Raw genomic sequence first — 17,812 nt, forward strand, 5'->3', positions numbered from 1 at the left:
CCAGGTGTGATCCCCCACACTGGAAAGAAGGGATGATCTCAGAAGAAATGCAGAGTGTGTCGCAAGAGGGGGATTCGGAAGGACACCACCACTCAATGCGACACTTGCCCCGATCATCCGGGCCTCTGCATAGGCTGCTTCAGGGAGTATCACACTTCCATGGAGCACTACATTTTCCATCCTTTGCCCTAATTTTCATTCCCCAAAATTCGACTCCAATGTACCAGTCCAGAGTACATTGTCCTCCAAATTTTATACCAACCCCCCCCCAAAAAAAAACAACTTTTTCCCAATACCCCAATATTTTTTTATTTCTTCCCCCTAAAAAATGGGTAACGGGACACAGAGTCAACAGCATTGGAGGTTTGCAGTTGCCTCAAATGTGCAACGCTCTCTCCCCACCTGAGCGGGTTGCACATTTGAGGTAACAGAATAGGGACGGCCCCACACATCCCCTTCCCAGAATGATGATTCAGAGTATAGGGTTTGGGGCGGGCATCATTTCTACTTTTGGCTGTACTCTGTGTCATCATTCTGGGAAAATAATTGGCATATCAGTACTAAAATTGCAATTTTCTTCCCCCCCCATAGTACACTTCATCCATTCCTGTAAAATAAATGAAGGGAACAACCGTCTGTTCCAAATTTCCCTACCTCACCCTATACACCTTCCCTAGGGGGTGTACTGTTTGTAATAGGTTCATATGTGGGTGTTCCTTTCTTGTATTTTCCTCTGAATGTATGTAACTGTTAGGTCCGTAACAAACATCCGCCTCAAATGCGAAGAGTTCTCGCTGAGCTCTGTCGTATTTCCAGGCGACAATTCGGAGTCACATGTTAGTTGTTTCCAGAAAAATGAAGCAGAGCATACCGTATTTTTCGCCATATAAGACGCACTTTTTCTTCCCCAAAACTGAGGGGGAAGTTGGTGCGTCTTATACGGCAAATACACCCCTATCGCGGCGGTCCCTACGGCCATCAGCGGCCTGGACCCGCGGCTAATACAGGACATCACCGGTCGCGGTGATGCCCTGTATTAACCCTTCAGACGCAGCTATCAAAGCTGACCGTTGCGTCTGAAGTGAAAATAACACTAACCCGGCTGTTCAGTCGGGCTGTTCGGGACCGCCGTGATTTCACCGTGGCGGTCCCGAACAGCCCGACTGAATAGCCGGGTTAGTGCTTACAGGACACTGGGAGGGACCTTACCTGCCTCCTCGGTGTCTGCTCCGTGCCGGGATCCCCTGTATGGCCAGCGCTCTCCTTCCTAGTCATCACGTCGTCGCGTATGTGCGACGGCGTGCGTAACGACGTGATGGTGGCAATGGTGAGCGAGGATACCCGGCAGCAGAGATGTTCCGGTGCGACGGGACACGGCGACAGCGATGGAGCGACATCCAGGGCAGCGTTGACGGGTCCGGAGCGGCAGGGACACGTGAGTATTACCTCCTATACCACTGGTCTTCAACCTGCGGACCTCCAGATGTTGCAAGACTACAACTCCCAGCATGCCCGGACAGCCAACAGCTGTCCGGGCATGCTGGGAGTTGTAGTTTTGCAACATCTGGAGGTCCGCAGGTTGAAGACCACTATTGGGTTCAAAATCTTAATTTTTTTAAGATTTTGCACCTATAAATTGGGTGTGTCTTATACGCCGGTGCGTCCTATAGGGTGAAAAATACAGTAGGTTGAAAATTGCAATTTTTAAAAGCTACCCTTCATCCATTCCTGGAAAATAAATTTAGGAAACACCCGTGCGTTCAAAATGTCCTCTTTTCCCCCTATACCCATTCCTCAGGGTGGGTACTTTCTGTAATGGTGTCACATGTGGGTGTTTCATTTTTGTATTTTCCTCGGAATGTATGTAACCGTCAGCTACTGATATGCCATAGGCCACAAATGCAAAGTGACCTCTATGACTTCTGAGCCTTGTTGTGCGCCCGCCCAGCACGTTACCCCATGTGTGGATGTATTTTTATAGTCAGGGGAAAAAGCCCTCCAAAATTTGTAACCCAATTCCTCATATTACCCCTTGTGAAAATTTTAAAAATTGGGAATCCCCAGCATTTTACTGTAAAAAAATAAAATTTTTCAATTTATGGCCCACTTTTCAAAAAACCTGTGAGGTGTTATTTCCCACTGTACCCCTTGTTATGTTCGTTGAAGGGTGTAGTCTCTAAAATGGTGTCACGTGTTTTTTTGTTTTTTTTTTGCTGTTGGGGCTTTATAAATGCACATGACCCCCAACTTCAATTTCAACAAAATTTTCACTCCTTCTATTCTGAGCATTGTAGTGCATCCACAGAGCAATATACATCCACATATGGGGTATTTTTTTTCTCAGACAAAATTGTTCTTCAAATTTTGGGGGCCTTTTGCCCTATTACCCAATGTGAAAATGAAACATTTGGGTTAACACTATCAATATAGTGCAAAAAAATCAAATGTTTCACTTTTATGGCCCACTGTTCAAAAAACCTGTGAGGTGTAAGTACTAACACTGTTACGTTCCCCGAGGGGTCTAGTTTCCAAAATGGTATGCCATGTGTTTTTTTTTTTTTGCTGTCCTGGCACCATAGGGGCTTCCTAAATGCGGCATGCCCCCAGAGCAAAATTTGTAACTCCTTCTCTTCTGAGACCTGTAGTGCGCCAGCAGAGCACTTTTTACCCCCATATGGGGTGTTTTCTGAATCGGGAGAAATTGGGCTTCAAATTTTGGGGGGTATTTTCTGCTTTAACCCTTTGTAAAAATGTAAAATTTTTGAGAAACCAAGCATTTTAGATAAAAAATATATATTTTTTTTTACATATGCAAAAGTTGTGAAACCCCTGTGGGGTATTAAGATTCACTTTACCCCTTGTTACATTCCCTAAGGGGTCTAGTTTCTAAAATGGTATGCCATGTGTTTTTTTTTTGCTGTCCTGGCACCATAGGGGCTTCCTAAATGCGGCATGCCCCCATAGCAAAATTTGCTTCCAAAAAGCCAAATGTGACTCCTTCTCTTCTGAGACCTGTAGTGCGCCAGCAGAGCACTTTTCACCCCCATATGGGGTGTTTTCTGAATCGGGAGAAATTGGGCTTCAAATTTTGGGGGGTATTTTCTGCTTTAACCCTTTGTAAAAATGTAAAATTTTTGAGAAACCAAGCATTTTGGGTAAAAAAAATATATATTTTTTTTACATATGCAAAAATCGTGAAACCCCTGTGGGGTATTAAGGTTCACTTTACCCCTTGTTACGTTCCCCAAGGGGTGTAGTTTCCAAAATGGTATGCCATGTGTTTTTTTTTGCTGTCCTGGCAGCATAGGGGCTTCCTAAATGCGGCATGCCCCCAGAGCAAAATTTGCTTCCAAAAAGCCAAATGTGAGACTTCATATATCTATAAAACAAAAGCAGAGCTCCTCATAGGGCAGTATATTCTAAGCAGTGTGGATGTAGGTGGATGTAGGATACACAATTGTTTCAGTGGTCCTCTCACCTGGCACGGTTGTGTAAATGACACAACTACACAAGCGCGTAATAGATAGTGGTGCAGCCTCCCGGTATCGGATCCAGCGAATAGAATAGAATTAATAACCATGATAGATGCCTGAAGATTCGTTAAAATGGTGGACGTACAACATATCTAGGGTGTAGTCCCCACGAATACTATATTTCTAGAAGCATATTTTCAGGCATCTATCATGGTTATTAATTCTATTCTATTGTTATTTTATTAATGTTATGCATTTATAGTTTTATTATGTACAATTGGGGCGCATTACATGTTACGCCATAATTGTAGATTTTTATAGATATTCTTTAAGAATGGTTACAAGTGGCCCAAAAAAACTTTTATGCATTATTATGTACGGTCGATAATTTTACTCTTGTGAGCCCACACATATTATTTGTCACCCGCATTACCAATTGTGATATATGTTCTTAACCTTATATGATCCTAATTCTGTGTATTCTATTATGGGGTGTTGTGGTTGCGTGTTGATGGGTAGCCACTAATGCCATCTGATAGCCCGGTCCATCCAACTGATTGACACTGTCAGTGCGCAGTGTTCAATCACCTATTTATTATTGATATCCACATTACTGGGTTTGAATAGATACATTACCTTGTATTTTCTGTTCTGTAAAGCCTGCTCCGCCCAGCACATACTATTTGAACTTGGTACAATGCTTTTATATATTGCGGGAGGTCTGCGCATGTGCGCGGTTCCTTTTTACCTCTTGAATCGAGTATGAACTAGCCGGGGCATCTGCACATGCGCGCCTCGCCCGCACGTGGGTCTGTTTACATGATGTCAGAGGCGCACGCGCGCTGGATTCGCAGTTCGTGCCCTTCTTGGTCCAGGTGCGCGTGCGCTCTGATATCTACCCGGTGCGGGCCGGCGCATGCGCTGTACGCTTCTTACACTCCGGCCGTCATCTATCTGTTATCCTTGGATCCTAGCGCATGCGCCGTAGGTTCGGCGGCGTGCGTCTTTTCCTTCTTTTAAATTTCACACTAACTGTTTGTATAAGTATATATGTTTTATGCGGTAATGACCTTTAATGTTTGTATTTATTACTATTTTATTGCTATTGGCTTTTGGCGCTGTAGGTCCGCCCACCGAGGCCATGCCCACTGGGCGGAGCCACATCTGCTTGGCGCCAAATAGGTCTATTTAAAATGAACCAGTCTGTTGTACATGATGTTATGCCTATTTGCCTGACGAAGGGGATCCCATGCCCCGAAACGCGTTGCACCCTGGCTAAATAAATACTTTATTGATCCCCACCATATGACTGACTTTGTGGATGGCGCCTTGGAACCGGATTTTCTTCTACTCATACAAAAAGCCAAATGTGACTCCTTCTCTTCTGAGACCTGTAGTGCACCAGCAGAGCACTTTTCACCCCCATATGGGGTGTTTTCTGAATCGGGAGAAATTGGGCTTCAAATTTTGGGGGGTATTTTCTGCTTTAACCCTTTGTAAATATGTAAAATTTTTGAGAAACCAAGCATTTTAGATAAAAAATATATATTTTTTTTTACATATGCAAAAGTCGTGAAACCCCTGTGGGGTATTAAGGTTCACTTTACCCCTTGTTACATTCCCCAAGGGGTCTAGTTTCCAAAATGGTATACCATGTGTTTTTTTTTTTGCTGTCCTGGCACCATAGGGGCTTCCTAAATGCGGCATGCCCCCATAGCAAAATTTGCTTCCTAAAAGCCAAATGTGACTCCTCTTCTTAGACCTGTAGTGCACCAGCAGAGCATTTTTCACCCCATATGGGGTGTTTTCTGAATCGGGAGAAATTGGGCTTCAAATTTTGGGGGGTATTTTCTGCTTTAACCCTTTGTAAAAATGTTAAACTTTTGGGAAACCAAGCATTTTAGGGAATTTTTTTTTTACATATGCAAAAGTCGTGAAACCCCTGTGGGGTATTAAGGTTCACTTTACCCCTTGTTATGTTCCCCAAGGGGTCTAGTTTCCAAAATGGTATGCCATGTGTTTTTTTTTGCTGTTTTGACACCCTAGGGGCTTCCTAAAGGTGACATGCCCCCCAAAAACCATTTCAGAAAAATGTTCTCTCCAAAATCCCCTTGTCGCTCTTTCCCTTCTGAGCCCTCTACTGCGCCCACCGAACAATTTACATAGACATATGAGGTATGTGCTTACTCGAGAGAAATTGGGCTACAAATGTAAGTATAAATTTTCTCCTTTTACCCCTTGCAAAAATTAAAAAATTGGGTCTACAAGAACATGCGAGTGTAAAAAATTAAGATTTAGAATTTTCTCCTTCACTTTGCTGCTATTCCTGTGAAACACCTAAAGGGTTAAAACGCTGACTGAATGTCATTTTGAATACTTTGGGGGGGTGTAGGTTTTATAATGGGGTCATTTGTGGGGTATTTCTAATATGAAGACCCTTCAAATCCACTTCAAAACTGAACTGGTCCCTGAAAAATATCGAGTTTGAAAATTTTGTGAAAAATTTGAAATTTGCTGCTGAACTTTGAAGCCCTCTGGTGTCTTCCAAAAGTAAAAACACGTAAATTTTATGATGCAAACATAAAGTAGACATATTGTATATGTGATCCAAAAAAATATATATTTTGAATATCCATTTCCTTACAAGCAGAGAGCTTCAAAGTTAGAAAAATGCAAAATTTTCATTTTTTTCATCAAATTTGGGGACTTTTCACCAAGAAAGGATGCAAGTTACCACTAAATATTACCACTATGTTAAAGTAGAATATGTCACGAAAAAAACAGTCTCGGAATCAGATTGATAACTAAAAGCATTCCAGAGTTATTAATGTTTAACCCCTTAAGGACGCAGGACGTAAATGTACGTCCTGGTGCGGTGGTACTTAACGCACCAGGACGTACATTTACGTCCTGTGCATAACCGCGGGCATCGGAGCGATGCCCGTGTCATGCGCGGCTGATCCCGGCTGCTGATCGCAGCCAGGGACCCGCCGGCAATGGCCGACGCCCGCGATCTCGCGGGCGTCCGCCATTAACCCCTCAGGTGCCGGGATCAATACAGATCCCGGCATCTGCGGCAGTGCGCGATTTCAATGAATGATCGGATCGCCCGCAGCGCTGCTGCGGGGATCCGATCATTCAGAACGCAGCACGGAGGTCCCCTCACCTTCCTCCTTCCAGCTCCCGGCGTCTTCTGCTCTGGTCTGAGATCGAGCAGACCAGAACAGAAGATGACCGATAACACTGATCTGTTCTATGTCCCATACATAGAACAGATCAGTATTAGCAATCATGGTATTGCTATGAATATATTCAAGTGTAAAAAAAAATGTAAAAAAAATGTAAAAGTAAAAAAAAAGTTGAAAAATCCCCTCCCCCAATAAAAAAGTAAAACGTCCGTTTTTCCTATTTTACCCCCAAAAAGCGTAAAAAAATAAATTTAATAGACATATTTGGTATCGCCACGTGCGTAAATGTCCGAACTATTAAAATAAAATGTTAATGATCCCGTACGGTGAACGGCGTGAACGTAAAAAAAAATAAAAAAGTCCAAAATTGCTACTTTTTTAACCCCTTAAGGACCAAGGTCATACAGGTACATCCTTGGTCCTGCTCTCCTGATATAACGCGGGGTTACACAGTAACCTCGCGTCATATCACGGCGGGCCCGGTGTCATAGTGAAGCCGGGACCCGCCTCTAATAGCGCGCAGCGCCGATCGCGGCACCGCGTGCTATTAACCCTTTAGCCGCGCGCTCAGAGCTGTGCCGCTCGGCTAAAAGCGAAACCGAAAGTGGCCGGCTAGCTCAGTCGGGCTGTTCGGGATAGCCGCGGCTAATCGCGGCATCCCAAACAGCTGACAGGACAGCGGGAGGGCCCCTACCTGCCTCCTCGCTGTCCGATCGCCGAATGACTGCTCAGTGCCTGAGATCCAGTGACTGAGATTCTTATGAGAAACCAGTGATCAATGATGAAGATCAGTGTGTGCAGTGTTATAGGTCCCTATGGGACCTATAACACTGCAAAAAAAAAAGTGAAAAAAAAGTGAATAAAGATCATTTAACTCCTCCCCTATTAAAAGTTTGAATCACCCCCCTTTTCCAATAAAAAAAAAACACAGTGTAAATAAAAATAAACATATATGGTATCACCGCGTGTGGAAATGTCCGAATTATAAAAATATATAATTAATTAAACCACTCGGTCAATGGCGTGCGCGCAAAAAAATTCCAAAGTCCAAAATAGTGCATTTTTGGTCACTTTTTATATCATTTAAAAATGAATAAAAAGCGATCAATAAGTCCTATCAATGCAAAAATGGTACCGTTAACAACTTCAGATCACGGCGCAAAAAATGAATTTTAAACGTTTTAATTTTCCTGCATGTAGTTATGATTTTTTCCAGAAGTCCGATAAAATCAAACCTATATAAGTAGGGTATCATTTTAATCGTATGGACCTACAGAATAAAGATAAGATGTCATTTTTACCGAAAAATGTACTACGTAGAAACGGAAGCCCCAAAAATTTACAAAACGGTGTTTTTTTTCAATTTTGTCGCACAATGATTTTTTTTCCGTTTGACCGTAGATTTTTGGGCAAAATGATTGACATCATTACAAAGTAGAATTGGTGGCACAAAAAATAAGCCATCATATGGATTTTTAGGTGCAAAATTTAAAGAGTTATGATTTTTTAAAGGCAAGGAGCAAAAAACGAAAATGCAAAAACGGAAAAACCCCCGGTCCTTAAGGGGTTAATACATTTTATAAAAAAAAAAAATTATAAAAAATGTATTAAAAGTTTTTTATATGCAAATGTGGTATCCAAAATAAGTACAGATCATGGCGCAAAAAATGAGCCCTCATACCGCCGCTTATACGGAAAAATAAAAAAGTTAGAGGTCATCAAAATAAAGGGATTATAAACGTACTAATTTGGTTAAAAAGTTTGTGATTTTTTTTTAAGCGCAACAATAATAGAAAAGTATGTAATAATGGGTATCATTTTAATCGTAGTGACCCTCAGAATGAAGAACACACATAATTTTTACCGTAAATTGTACGGCGTGAAAACGAAACCTTCCAAAATTAGCAAAATTGCGTTTTTCTTTTTAATTTCCCCACAAAAATAGTGTTTTTTGGTTGCGCCATACATTTTATGATATAATGAGTTATGTCATTACAAAGGACAACTGGTCGCACAAAAAACAAGCCTTCATACTAGTCTGTGGATGAAAATATAAAAGAGTTATGATTTTTAGAAGGCGAGGAGGAAAAAATGAAAACGTAAAAATTTAATTGTCTGAGTCCTTAAGGCCAAAATGGGCTGAGTCCTTAAGGGGTTAAAGTGACAGTGGTCAGAATTGCAAAAAAGGGCTCAGTTCTTAAGGTGAAAAAGGGCTCAGTCCTTAAGGGGTTAATGACGCAGCAATTTTAAAATTTTTGCGTTTTCATTTTTCCTCCTTGCTTTTCAAAATCTTACTCTTTTTTTAGTTTTCCACTATCTACAGACCCATATGAAGGCTTGTTATTTGCCTGACTAATTGTACTTTGTACTCATTTTACCACAAAATGTACACCAAAAAATGTTTGTGGGGCAAAATTGAAAACAAAAACGCCATTATGCAACTTTTATGAGGTTTGGTTTCTACACAGTGTATTTTACAGTAAAAATAACAAGTTATCTTTATTCTGTAGGTCCATACAACGATAATCAATTTATATAGGTTTTATTTTACTACTTTAAAAAAAAATTATAACTTGTTTGTAAGAAAATGAGTATGCTTACAATTGTCCTCTTACAACCTCTATAACAGTTCTATTTTATTTTTTATTTATTTATTTATTTATTTATTTACGGTATTTTTTGTATACCGGGCTGCATGAGGGCTCTTTGTTTTTATTTATTTATTTTTAGTTTTTAATGGTACCATTTTTGTTGTACATTTGAATCGCTTTTAATAAATTTTCTTCTTGTATGTGAAGTAACCAAAAATCTGCAATTCTAGACTTAGGATTTTTTTTACATCTACGCCATTCACCAAGTGGTTTTATTCACACAAATGGTTTTATTTGCACAGCATTGATCAGTGTTATCTGTGCTCTGTTGCCCTAACCTGCTAAAGCAATCTGGACACACAGAGAAAAGATGTGACGGCACGGACCCTCTGGGCATCATTTAAGCTGATCTCGACCCCGCGATTACCTCGCGGTGGTCTCGATTACCCATAGCAACCAGCAACCACCCATGCTAAATAACCTACTTAAGGTACCGCAATTGACTTTAATTTTTTGATTGAGGGATCTAAAGGGTTAATGGTGATTATTATTTAATTTTTGTATAATTTAAGTATTGGTGTCATTTTTTTAAAAACTTCTGTTATTGTCGTCCAGGTATGTCAAAATTTTAGATAGCATCAGGTCTGTACTGAGCAGAAGTGAGCGGCAGCGCTTTTCACTCAATGGCCAGCAGCTAGAGCAATGCATTGAAAGTCAGATTTGATTGACAGTCGGGGAGTAAAGTGCATGCTGTAGCGTGCAGCCTGCTATTACTCACAATTGCAATGGGTTGTTAAATTGTTACATTTTATTAACTGCCCATCTCCTAGTTAAACTTTACATGTATTGTTTACAACTCAAAGTTCGAGGTGTATAAACTGAAACTTTTTGCCTCCTAGGGTGAAATCCATTTACGTCTTGTGAGTCTACAATGCCTTCCAATGAATTTATTGCAGGTTGGATTTCAGGTAATGTTTATATTATGTAGCAGGTTATACCTATGTGTAGTAGATGAACTATAAACTTAATTAGAAGCATATGAATTGTATCCGTGTGCCCATTACCAAACTACCTTTGCACTTGTTTCAGATGTGTGTTCAGTTCAGATTTCCTGCAATTATTTCAGACACAACTATGTATTCAAATAGAATTAAATGTCACTCGCTGACATCACAACATGTGCCAGCGAGTTCTGTAAACTCACTGAAGGAGATGTATCAAGGGATTTAGAGGTTTTTTTTTGCTTACAAAAGTCACACAAAGTCACCTTCAAAAAGTCGCAAGTGTAAGCCAGGTCAGACATGGCTTACAAACTTGCTTTTGACAGCATTTTTAAAAAGCAGTTGCGACTTTTTGTGTGACTTTTTTGCGCAGCTCAGCTCCCCGACACCCACTCACATCTATCACCCGTCTGCAAGCTGTTGGGACTACAACTTCCAGCATGTCCTCACTGTAAGGGCATGCTGGTAGTTGTAGTCCTGCAGAACTTAGCGGGTGGGTGGTAGATGTGGGCGGGTGGCCAGGAAGTTCGACTTTTCGTGTGACGTTTTTGTAAAGCACAGCTCCCCGGCCATCCACCCTCATATGCCACCCACCTGCTTGCTACTGCAGGACTGACAGGAATATGAAATTAGAGCACTGTAATTTCATATTTCCGGGGCAGAACTGTGATTGGTCCAGACCTCCTGGCAAATCACAGCTCTCAGAGGGAAATATGAAGTTACAGTGCTGCAACTTCATTTTCCCTGCTGGGCACAATGCCCCCTGCTTCCCTGGCTTCCTTGTCACCCGCTCGCGCCACAATACTACAACTCCCAGCATGCCCTTACAGTAAGGACATGCTGGGAGTTGTAGTGGTGCAGGGCGGGCGGAAGATGTTCGGGCATGTGACAAGCTTGTCGCCCGCGCATCTTCAACCCGCCTGCGCTGCACCACTACAACTCCCAGAATGTCCTTACTGTAATGGCATGCTGGGAGTTGTAGTAGTGTGGTGGGTGGGCAGAAGATGTGCGGGTGGGTGATAAGTTTGCAACCCGCCCGCACATCTCCCGCCCATGCAACACGACTACAACTCCCAGTATGTCCTTACTGCAAGGGCATGCAGGGAGTTGTAGTCATGCGGCATGGGTGTCAGGAGATGTGCGAGCGAGATGTGAAAGCCGTCTTATAGGCGGAATCCATTGCTGAGTCGGGGCTTAGTGTAAGCCCCAAAAACAGCTAGCGCTAACCTCCAATTATATAACCCTGGTACCCACCGCCGTAGGTATGGGAAGAGACGGTACCAACCGGCCCGGAGCATCAAAATTTGCGCTCCTGTGCCTAAGTGGTAACGGGCTGGCATTGTTTAGGCTGGGGAGGGCCAGTAACAATGGTCCTCTCCCACCCTGGTAACGTCAGGATGTTGCTGCTTGGTTGTTATCTGGCTGAGAATGAAAATACAGTGAACCCTATGCATTTTGTTTTTGTTTTCTTAATATTTAATTATTTATGAAAAACGTGTTACTAGGGTGGGCGAGGACCATTGTTACTGGCCCTCACCAGCCTAAATAAGTCAGCCTGTTACCGCCTAGGCCCAGGAGCGCCATTTTTGATGCTCTGAGTGTGTTGGTACTGGCTCTTCCCGGCACCCCTGTGGAGGTGGGTAGGGGGTAATAATTGGGGGTTAGCACTAGCTGTTTTTTGGGGCTAACGCTAAGCCGCGACTTAGCAATGAATTCTGTAAATAAGACAGCTTCCACTGCTAAGCCTGTTAATTAAATTTAAAAAAATACAACATGTTTATAAAACTTTTATTTTAAAAAACACTCCCCCACAAACCCTCAGTAACCATTTTATTAATATTAAACAAAAAAAAAAGGCTGGTCATCGTAGTCCACCGAATCTGAAGGAGTCCACAGGATACACGGATCTGAAATGAGAAGAAAAAAACAAACAGACAAAAAATAGGGGTTAGTGCATTTAGGGTGAAAAAAAGTGGTAAAGAAATTTAATAAACATATATATAAATAAATAAATATATATATATATATATATATATATATATATATATATATACACACAATAGAAAGTAGAAGCGGCACTCCAAAATATCAATAAATCGTGGGTTTTTTCACACATCTGTGCAAAAAGCTACGTTTCGGCTCGACAATAGAACCTTTCTCAAGTATCGAGCTGAAACGTCGCTTTTTGCACAGATGTGTGAATAAACCCACAATTTATTGATATTTTGGAGTGCTGCTTCTACTTTCTATTGGATATTATTTGGGAATTGGTCTGTTCCTGAAGCTGAGCACCCAGTCGGATCTGGAATCCTTGAGCACGGTGCTCCCCTTTATCTACATTGTCTATCTGTGACTTGAGGTGGGTTACACAGTGGTGTTATAAAGTAATTTATTAGTTTTTGCTTATGTTTGCTAAAAAATGATATTCAAAAGTGATTTAATGTTTTTTGCTTATTTGAGCCAAATTTATAAACCCCCTGTGATAGTATGATATGTAAGTCACACATAAGCAAATCCAAAGCAAAAAAAAAAATGACTACAGAACTCGCTTACCAAAGCAACGATGATAAATGTCCTTAACTGTTCTTACAGTTAAGAATCCCTGTCTGTGATAATGGTGAAGCCTTCTTTCCTCTAGACATAGATGATGCCCCCTTTTTTTTATGGTTACCAACCTAGGTATGAAAATATCATTAGAAAGAAATCTGTACTGTCCGTTTATATATTTGTACATTGTGATCAAATCACTCTTAAGGCATCTTTTCTCAAAACTAAATAACTCCGAGCTTGATAACCAGTCTTGTTATTAAATCCACTCTTACCATTAATTACCTTTGTCGCCTTCCTTTGTACCCCCTCCAGTTCAGCCGTGTCCTTCTTACATACAGGTGCCCAAAATTGAACACAATACTTCATGTGTGGTCTGACTATTGATTTATACCATGTTATTGTCACAAGCCTCTCTACCTCCCTCAATACATTCCATGACTTTAGCCTTGGCAGCCACTGCCAGGCATTGGTCACTAAAGTTAAGCTTACCTTATTGGTAAAAGTTTTTGGTAAAAGTTTTATTATTTAGCACATAATTGTACATTGTTTTTATGGCCCAAGTGCATAAACTTACATTTATTCACTTGCTTTGTCTTTGCCCAAGCCTCCAGTTTCCCCAGATCCCTCTGTAATATTATGTTATCCTCCTCTGTGGTGATTACCTTACCCAGTTTAGTGTCATGTGCAAATGTTGAAATTCTACCCTGTAATCCCTCTACAAGGTAATTATTAAAAATATTGAAAAGAAGTAGACTCCTGTGGTACCCCACTTGTAACTGTCACCAAACCAGAGTAAGTTCCATTGATACCCACCCTCTGCTTCCTATAACTGAACCAATGACTAACCCATCTACATGTATCCTCCTCCAGTCTCAGCATCCTCATTTTATATACTAACCTTTTGTGTTGCACAGTATTAAATGCCTTAAAAAAAATCCAGATAGGCAACATTGCCAGCTTCACCCCGGTCTAATCTTTGACTAACCACCTCATAGAAACTGTTCAGATTAGTCTGACAGGACCTATCCCACATAAACTCCCCAAATGTCTTAAATGTCTACCAAACATTCTGATTGGTCATCCCTTTTCAGACAGGAAATACTTCACAAACAGGAAATGCATAACAGTCAAGAAATGAATTAAAATATATTTATGTGTGTATGCTTATGCAGAATTATAAAACTACATCCCTTTCCCTTATCCCCTTACATCCTTCCCTTCAATCCCCTGGTTGGACTTGATGGACGTATGTCTTTTTTCAACCATACTAACTATATATATATATATATATATGTATTAGGGATGTCCAGATATCGGTATCGGGGCCAATACTAGCCATTTGCATGGTATTGGGGACTCGTTTAATGTCCCCGATACCATGCCCGATACCTGGTGCCGCTCCGCTGCCCCGTTCTCCCGTCCTCCGGTCCGCATCATAGTGTCCCATGGAGGAGCATGTGACACACACTTCACTCCGCCTCCTCCCCTGCACCCGGCATAATGCTACGCAGGAAGCAGAGTGACATGTATGTCACATGCTCCTCCATAGGACTACACAATGCGGACCGGAGGACAGGAGAACGGGGCAGCAGAGCGGCAGCACCAGCACCCGACAGAGGAGTTGAGCTGCCTGCAAGGAGGGGGCTGCTACTAATGCCTAAGCGGGGGGGGGGGGGGCCCTGCTGCTGTCTAAACAGGGGGGGGGCCTGCTGCTGTCTAAACAGGGGGGGGGCCCTGCTGCTGTCTAAACGGGGGGAGGGGGGGCCTGCTGCTGTTTAACCACTTAAGGACTTAGCCCTTTTTCACCTTAGGGACTCAGCCCTTTTTTGCAATTCTGACCACTGTCACTTTATGCATTAATAACTCTGGGATGCTTTTACCGATTATTCTAATTCCGAGATTGTTTTTTCGTGACATATTCTACTTTATGATAGTGTAAAATTTTCATCGTTACTTGCATCCTTTCCTGGTGAAAAATCCAAAAATTTCATGAAAATGTTAAAAATTTTGCATTTTTCGAACTTTGAAACTCTCTGCTTTTAACCCCTTAAGGACATAGGGCGTATCCATACGCCCCCGTTTCCAAGTCCTTAAGGACCGAGGGCGTATGGATATGCCCTGAGCATTTCCGGCCCCCGCCGCTAGCCGGAGGGGAGCCGGGGCCGGATGCCTGCTGAAATCGTTCAGCAGGCATCCCGGCATATCGCCCAGGGGGGTCATTATGTCCCCCCATGTCGGCGATTGCCGCAGATCGCTGGACAATTCAGTCCAGCGATCTGCGGCGGATTCCGGGTCAATCGGGTCTCCAGAGCAGCCAGAGCCAGCAGGGGTGAGGTGGCACTGGTGCCACCTCACGATCGCCCTGATTCGTCGGCCGGATTCCCGGCCGACCAATCAGGGCGCCTGCTGCGGGTGTCACTCCCGCAACCCGCTCCGCCCCTCTTCCGAAGGACGTGAGCGGGTGCGGGAAGACGACCCCTGGTGCTGGGGACCCCGATCCCCGGCGTCCCTGTTGGGATCGGGGCACCAGGAGCGACGGTGGCGGCGAGGGACTGACCTGTGCGGCGGCATCGTGGAGCAGCAGCAGGAGGTGAGTGACAGCCTCCTGCTGTTGCTTAGCAACATCTCCCAGCATGCAAAAAGGGCATGCTGGGAGCTGTAGTTATGCAACAGCAGGAGGCAGACCACCACAACTCCCAGCATGCCCTTATGGTCATGCTGGGACTTGTAGTTTTGCAACAGCTGGAGGCACATTCTTTCTATGGAAAAGTGTACCTTCAGCTGTTGTATAACTACAACTCCCAGCTTGCACAATCAGCTAAAGTTGTAGTGTTGTAGTGTTGGGAGTTGTAGTGGTGCATCTGGTGGTTGCATAACTACAACTCCCAGCATGCCCGTTGGCTGTCGGTGACTGCTGAGAGTTGTAGTTTTGCAACAGCTGAAGGCACACTGAGTTAAGTAGCAAACCAGTGTGTCTCCAGCTGTTGCATAACTACAATCCCCAGCATCCCCAGCCAAAGTAGTATGCATCCGGCTGTTGCATAACTACAAGACCCAGCATGCCCTTCCGCTGTCTGTACATGCTGGGGGTTGTAGCTTTTGCAACAGCTGAAGGCACACTGGTTGCAAAACACTGAGTTTGTTACCAAACTCGGTGTTTCACAACCTGTGTGTCTCCAGCTGTTGCAAAACTCCAACTCCCAGCATGCACTGATAGACCGTACATGCTGGGAGTTGTAGTTTTGCAACAGCTGGAGGTATTCCCCCCCCCCCATGTGAACGTACAGGGTACACTCACATGGGCAGAGGATTACAGTAAATATCCGGCTGCAAGTTTGAGCTGCGGCAAATTTTCTGCTGCAGCTCAAGCTGCCAGCGAGAAACTACTGTGAACCCTCCGCCCGTGCGACTGTACCCTAAAAACACTACACTAACACAAAATAAAAAGTAAAAAACACTGCATATACACATACCCCTACACAGCCCCCCTCCCCAATAAAAATGAAAAACGTCTGGTACGCCACTGTTTCCAGAACGGAGCCTCCAGCTGTTGCAAAACAACTACTCCCAGTATTGCCAGATAGCCACTGACTGTCTAGGTATGCTGGGAGTTTTACAACAGATGGAGGCACCCTGTTTGGGAATCACTGGCGTAGAATACCCCTATGTCCACCCCTATGCAAGTCCCTAATTTAGGCCTCAAATGCACATGGCACTCTCACTTTGGAGCCCTGTCGTATTTCAAGGCAACAGTTTAGGGTCACATATGGGGTATCGCCGTACTCGGGAGAAATTGGGCTTCAAATTTTGGGGGGGATTTTCTGCTATTACCCTTTTTAAAAATGTAAAATTTTTGGGAAAACAAGCATTTTAGGTAAAGAAAAAAAAAAAATTTTTTACATATACAAAAGTCATGAAACAACTGTGCGTATAAAGGTTCACTTAACCCCTTGTTACGTTCCTCGAGGGGTCTAGTTTCCAAAATGGTATGCCATGTGTTTTTTTTTTTTGCTGTCCTGGCACCATAGGGGCTTCCGAAATGCGGCATGCCCCCAGAGCAAAATTTGCTTTCAAAAAGCCAAATGTGACTCCTTCTCTTCTGAGACCTGTAGTGCGCTAGCAGGGCACTTTTCACCCCCATATGGGGTGTTTTCTGAATCGAGAGAAATTGGGCTTCAAATTTTGGGGGGTGTTTTCTGCTATTACCCTTTTTAAAAATGTAAAAATTTTGGGAAACCAAGCATTTTAGGTAAAAAAAAAAAAAATTCACATATGCAAAAGTCGTGAAACACCTGAAGGGTATTAAGGTTCACATTACCCCTTGTTACGTTCCCCGAGGGGTCTAGTTTCCAAAATGGTATGCCATGTGTTTTTTTTTTACTGTTCTGCTACCATAGGGGCTTCCTAAATGCGGCATGCCCCCAGAGCAAAATTTGATTTCAAAAAGCCAAATGTGACTCCTTCTCTTCTGAGACCTGTAGTGCGCCAGCAGAGCACTTTTCATCCCCATATGGGGTGTTTTCTGAATCGGGAGAAATTGGGCTTCAAATTTTGGGGGGTATTTTCTGCTATTACCCTTTTTAAAAATGTAAAAATTTTGGGAAACCAAGCATATTAGGTAAAAAAAAATATTTTTTTTTACATATGCAAAAGTCGTGAAACACCTGTAGGGTATTAAGGTTCACATTACCCCTTGTTACGTTCCCTGAGGGGTCTAGTTTCCAAAATGGTATGCCAAGTGATTTTTTTTTTGCGGTTCTGGCACCATAGGGGCTTCCTAAATGCGGCATGCCCCCAGAGCAAAATTTGCTTTCAAAAAGCCAAATGTGACTCCTTCTCTTCTGAGACCTGTAGTGCGCCAGCAGAGCAATTTTAACCCCCATATGGGGTGTTTTCTGAATCGGGAGAAATTGGGTTTCAAATTTTGGGGGGTATTTTCTGCTATTACCCTTTTTAAAAATGTAAAATTTTTGGGAAACCAAGCATTTTAGGTAAAAAAAAAAATATTT

General features: G+C 42.8%; 1 protein-coding gene and 1 long non-coding RNA gene across 4 annotated transcripts in view; one reads left to right on the forward strand and one right to left on the reverse strand.

Moving 5' to 3' along the window:
• Positions 1-17,812, forward strand: part of SLC25A45 (solute carrier family 25 member 45) — a 197,744-nt gene that overhangs the window by 101,208 nt on the left and 78,724 nt on the right. For all 3 annotated transcript variants that reach the window (XM_056527082.1, XM_056527084.1, XM_056527083.1), the window contains one exon: positions 10,152-10,220. In XM_056527082.1, the coding sequence (XP_056383057.1) occupies positions 10,184-10,220 (37 nt within the window). In that variant the 5' untranslated portion in view covers positions 10,152-10,183. The remainder of the gene's footprint in view (positions 1-10,151; positions 10,221-17,812) is intronic.
• LOC130276983 (uncharacterized) overlaps positions 12,059-17,812 on the reverse strand; it is a 114,575-nt gene continuing 108,821 nt past the window's right edge. The window contains exons 2-3 of the long non-coding RNA XR_008845323.1: positions 12,807-12,928; positions 12,059-12,160 (exon numbers count right to left, since the gene is read on the reverse strand). This is a non-coding gene — a long non-coding RNA (uncharacterized LOC130276983). The remainder of the gene's footprint in view (positions 12,161-12,806; positions 12,929-17,812) is intronic.

This window comes from Hyla sarda, chromosome 6 (assembly GCF_029499605.1).
Source record: "Hyla sarda isolate aHylSar1 chromosome 6, aHylSar1.hap1, whole genome shotgun sequence".
NCBI lineage: Eukaryota > Metazoa > Chordata > Amphibia > Anura > Hylidae > Hyla > Hyla sarda.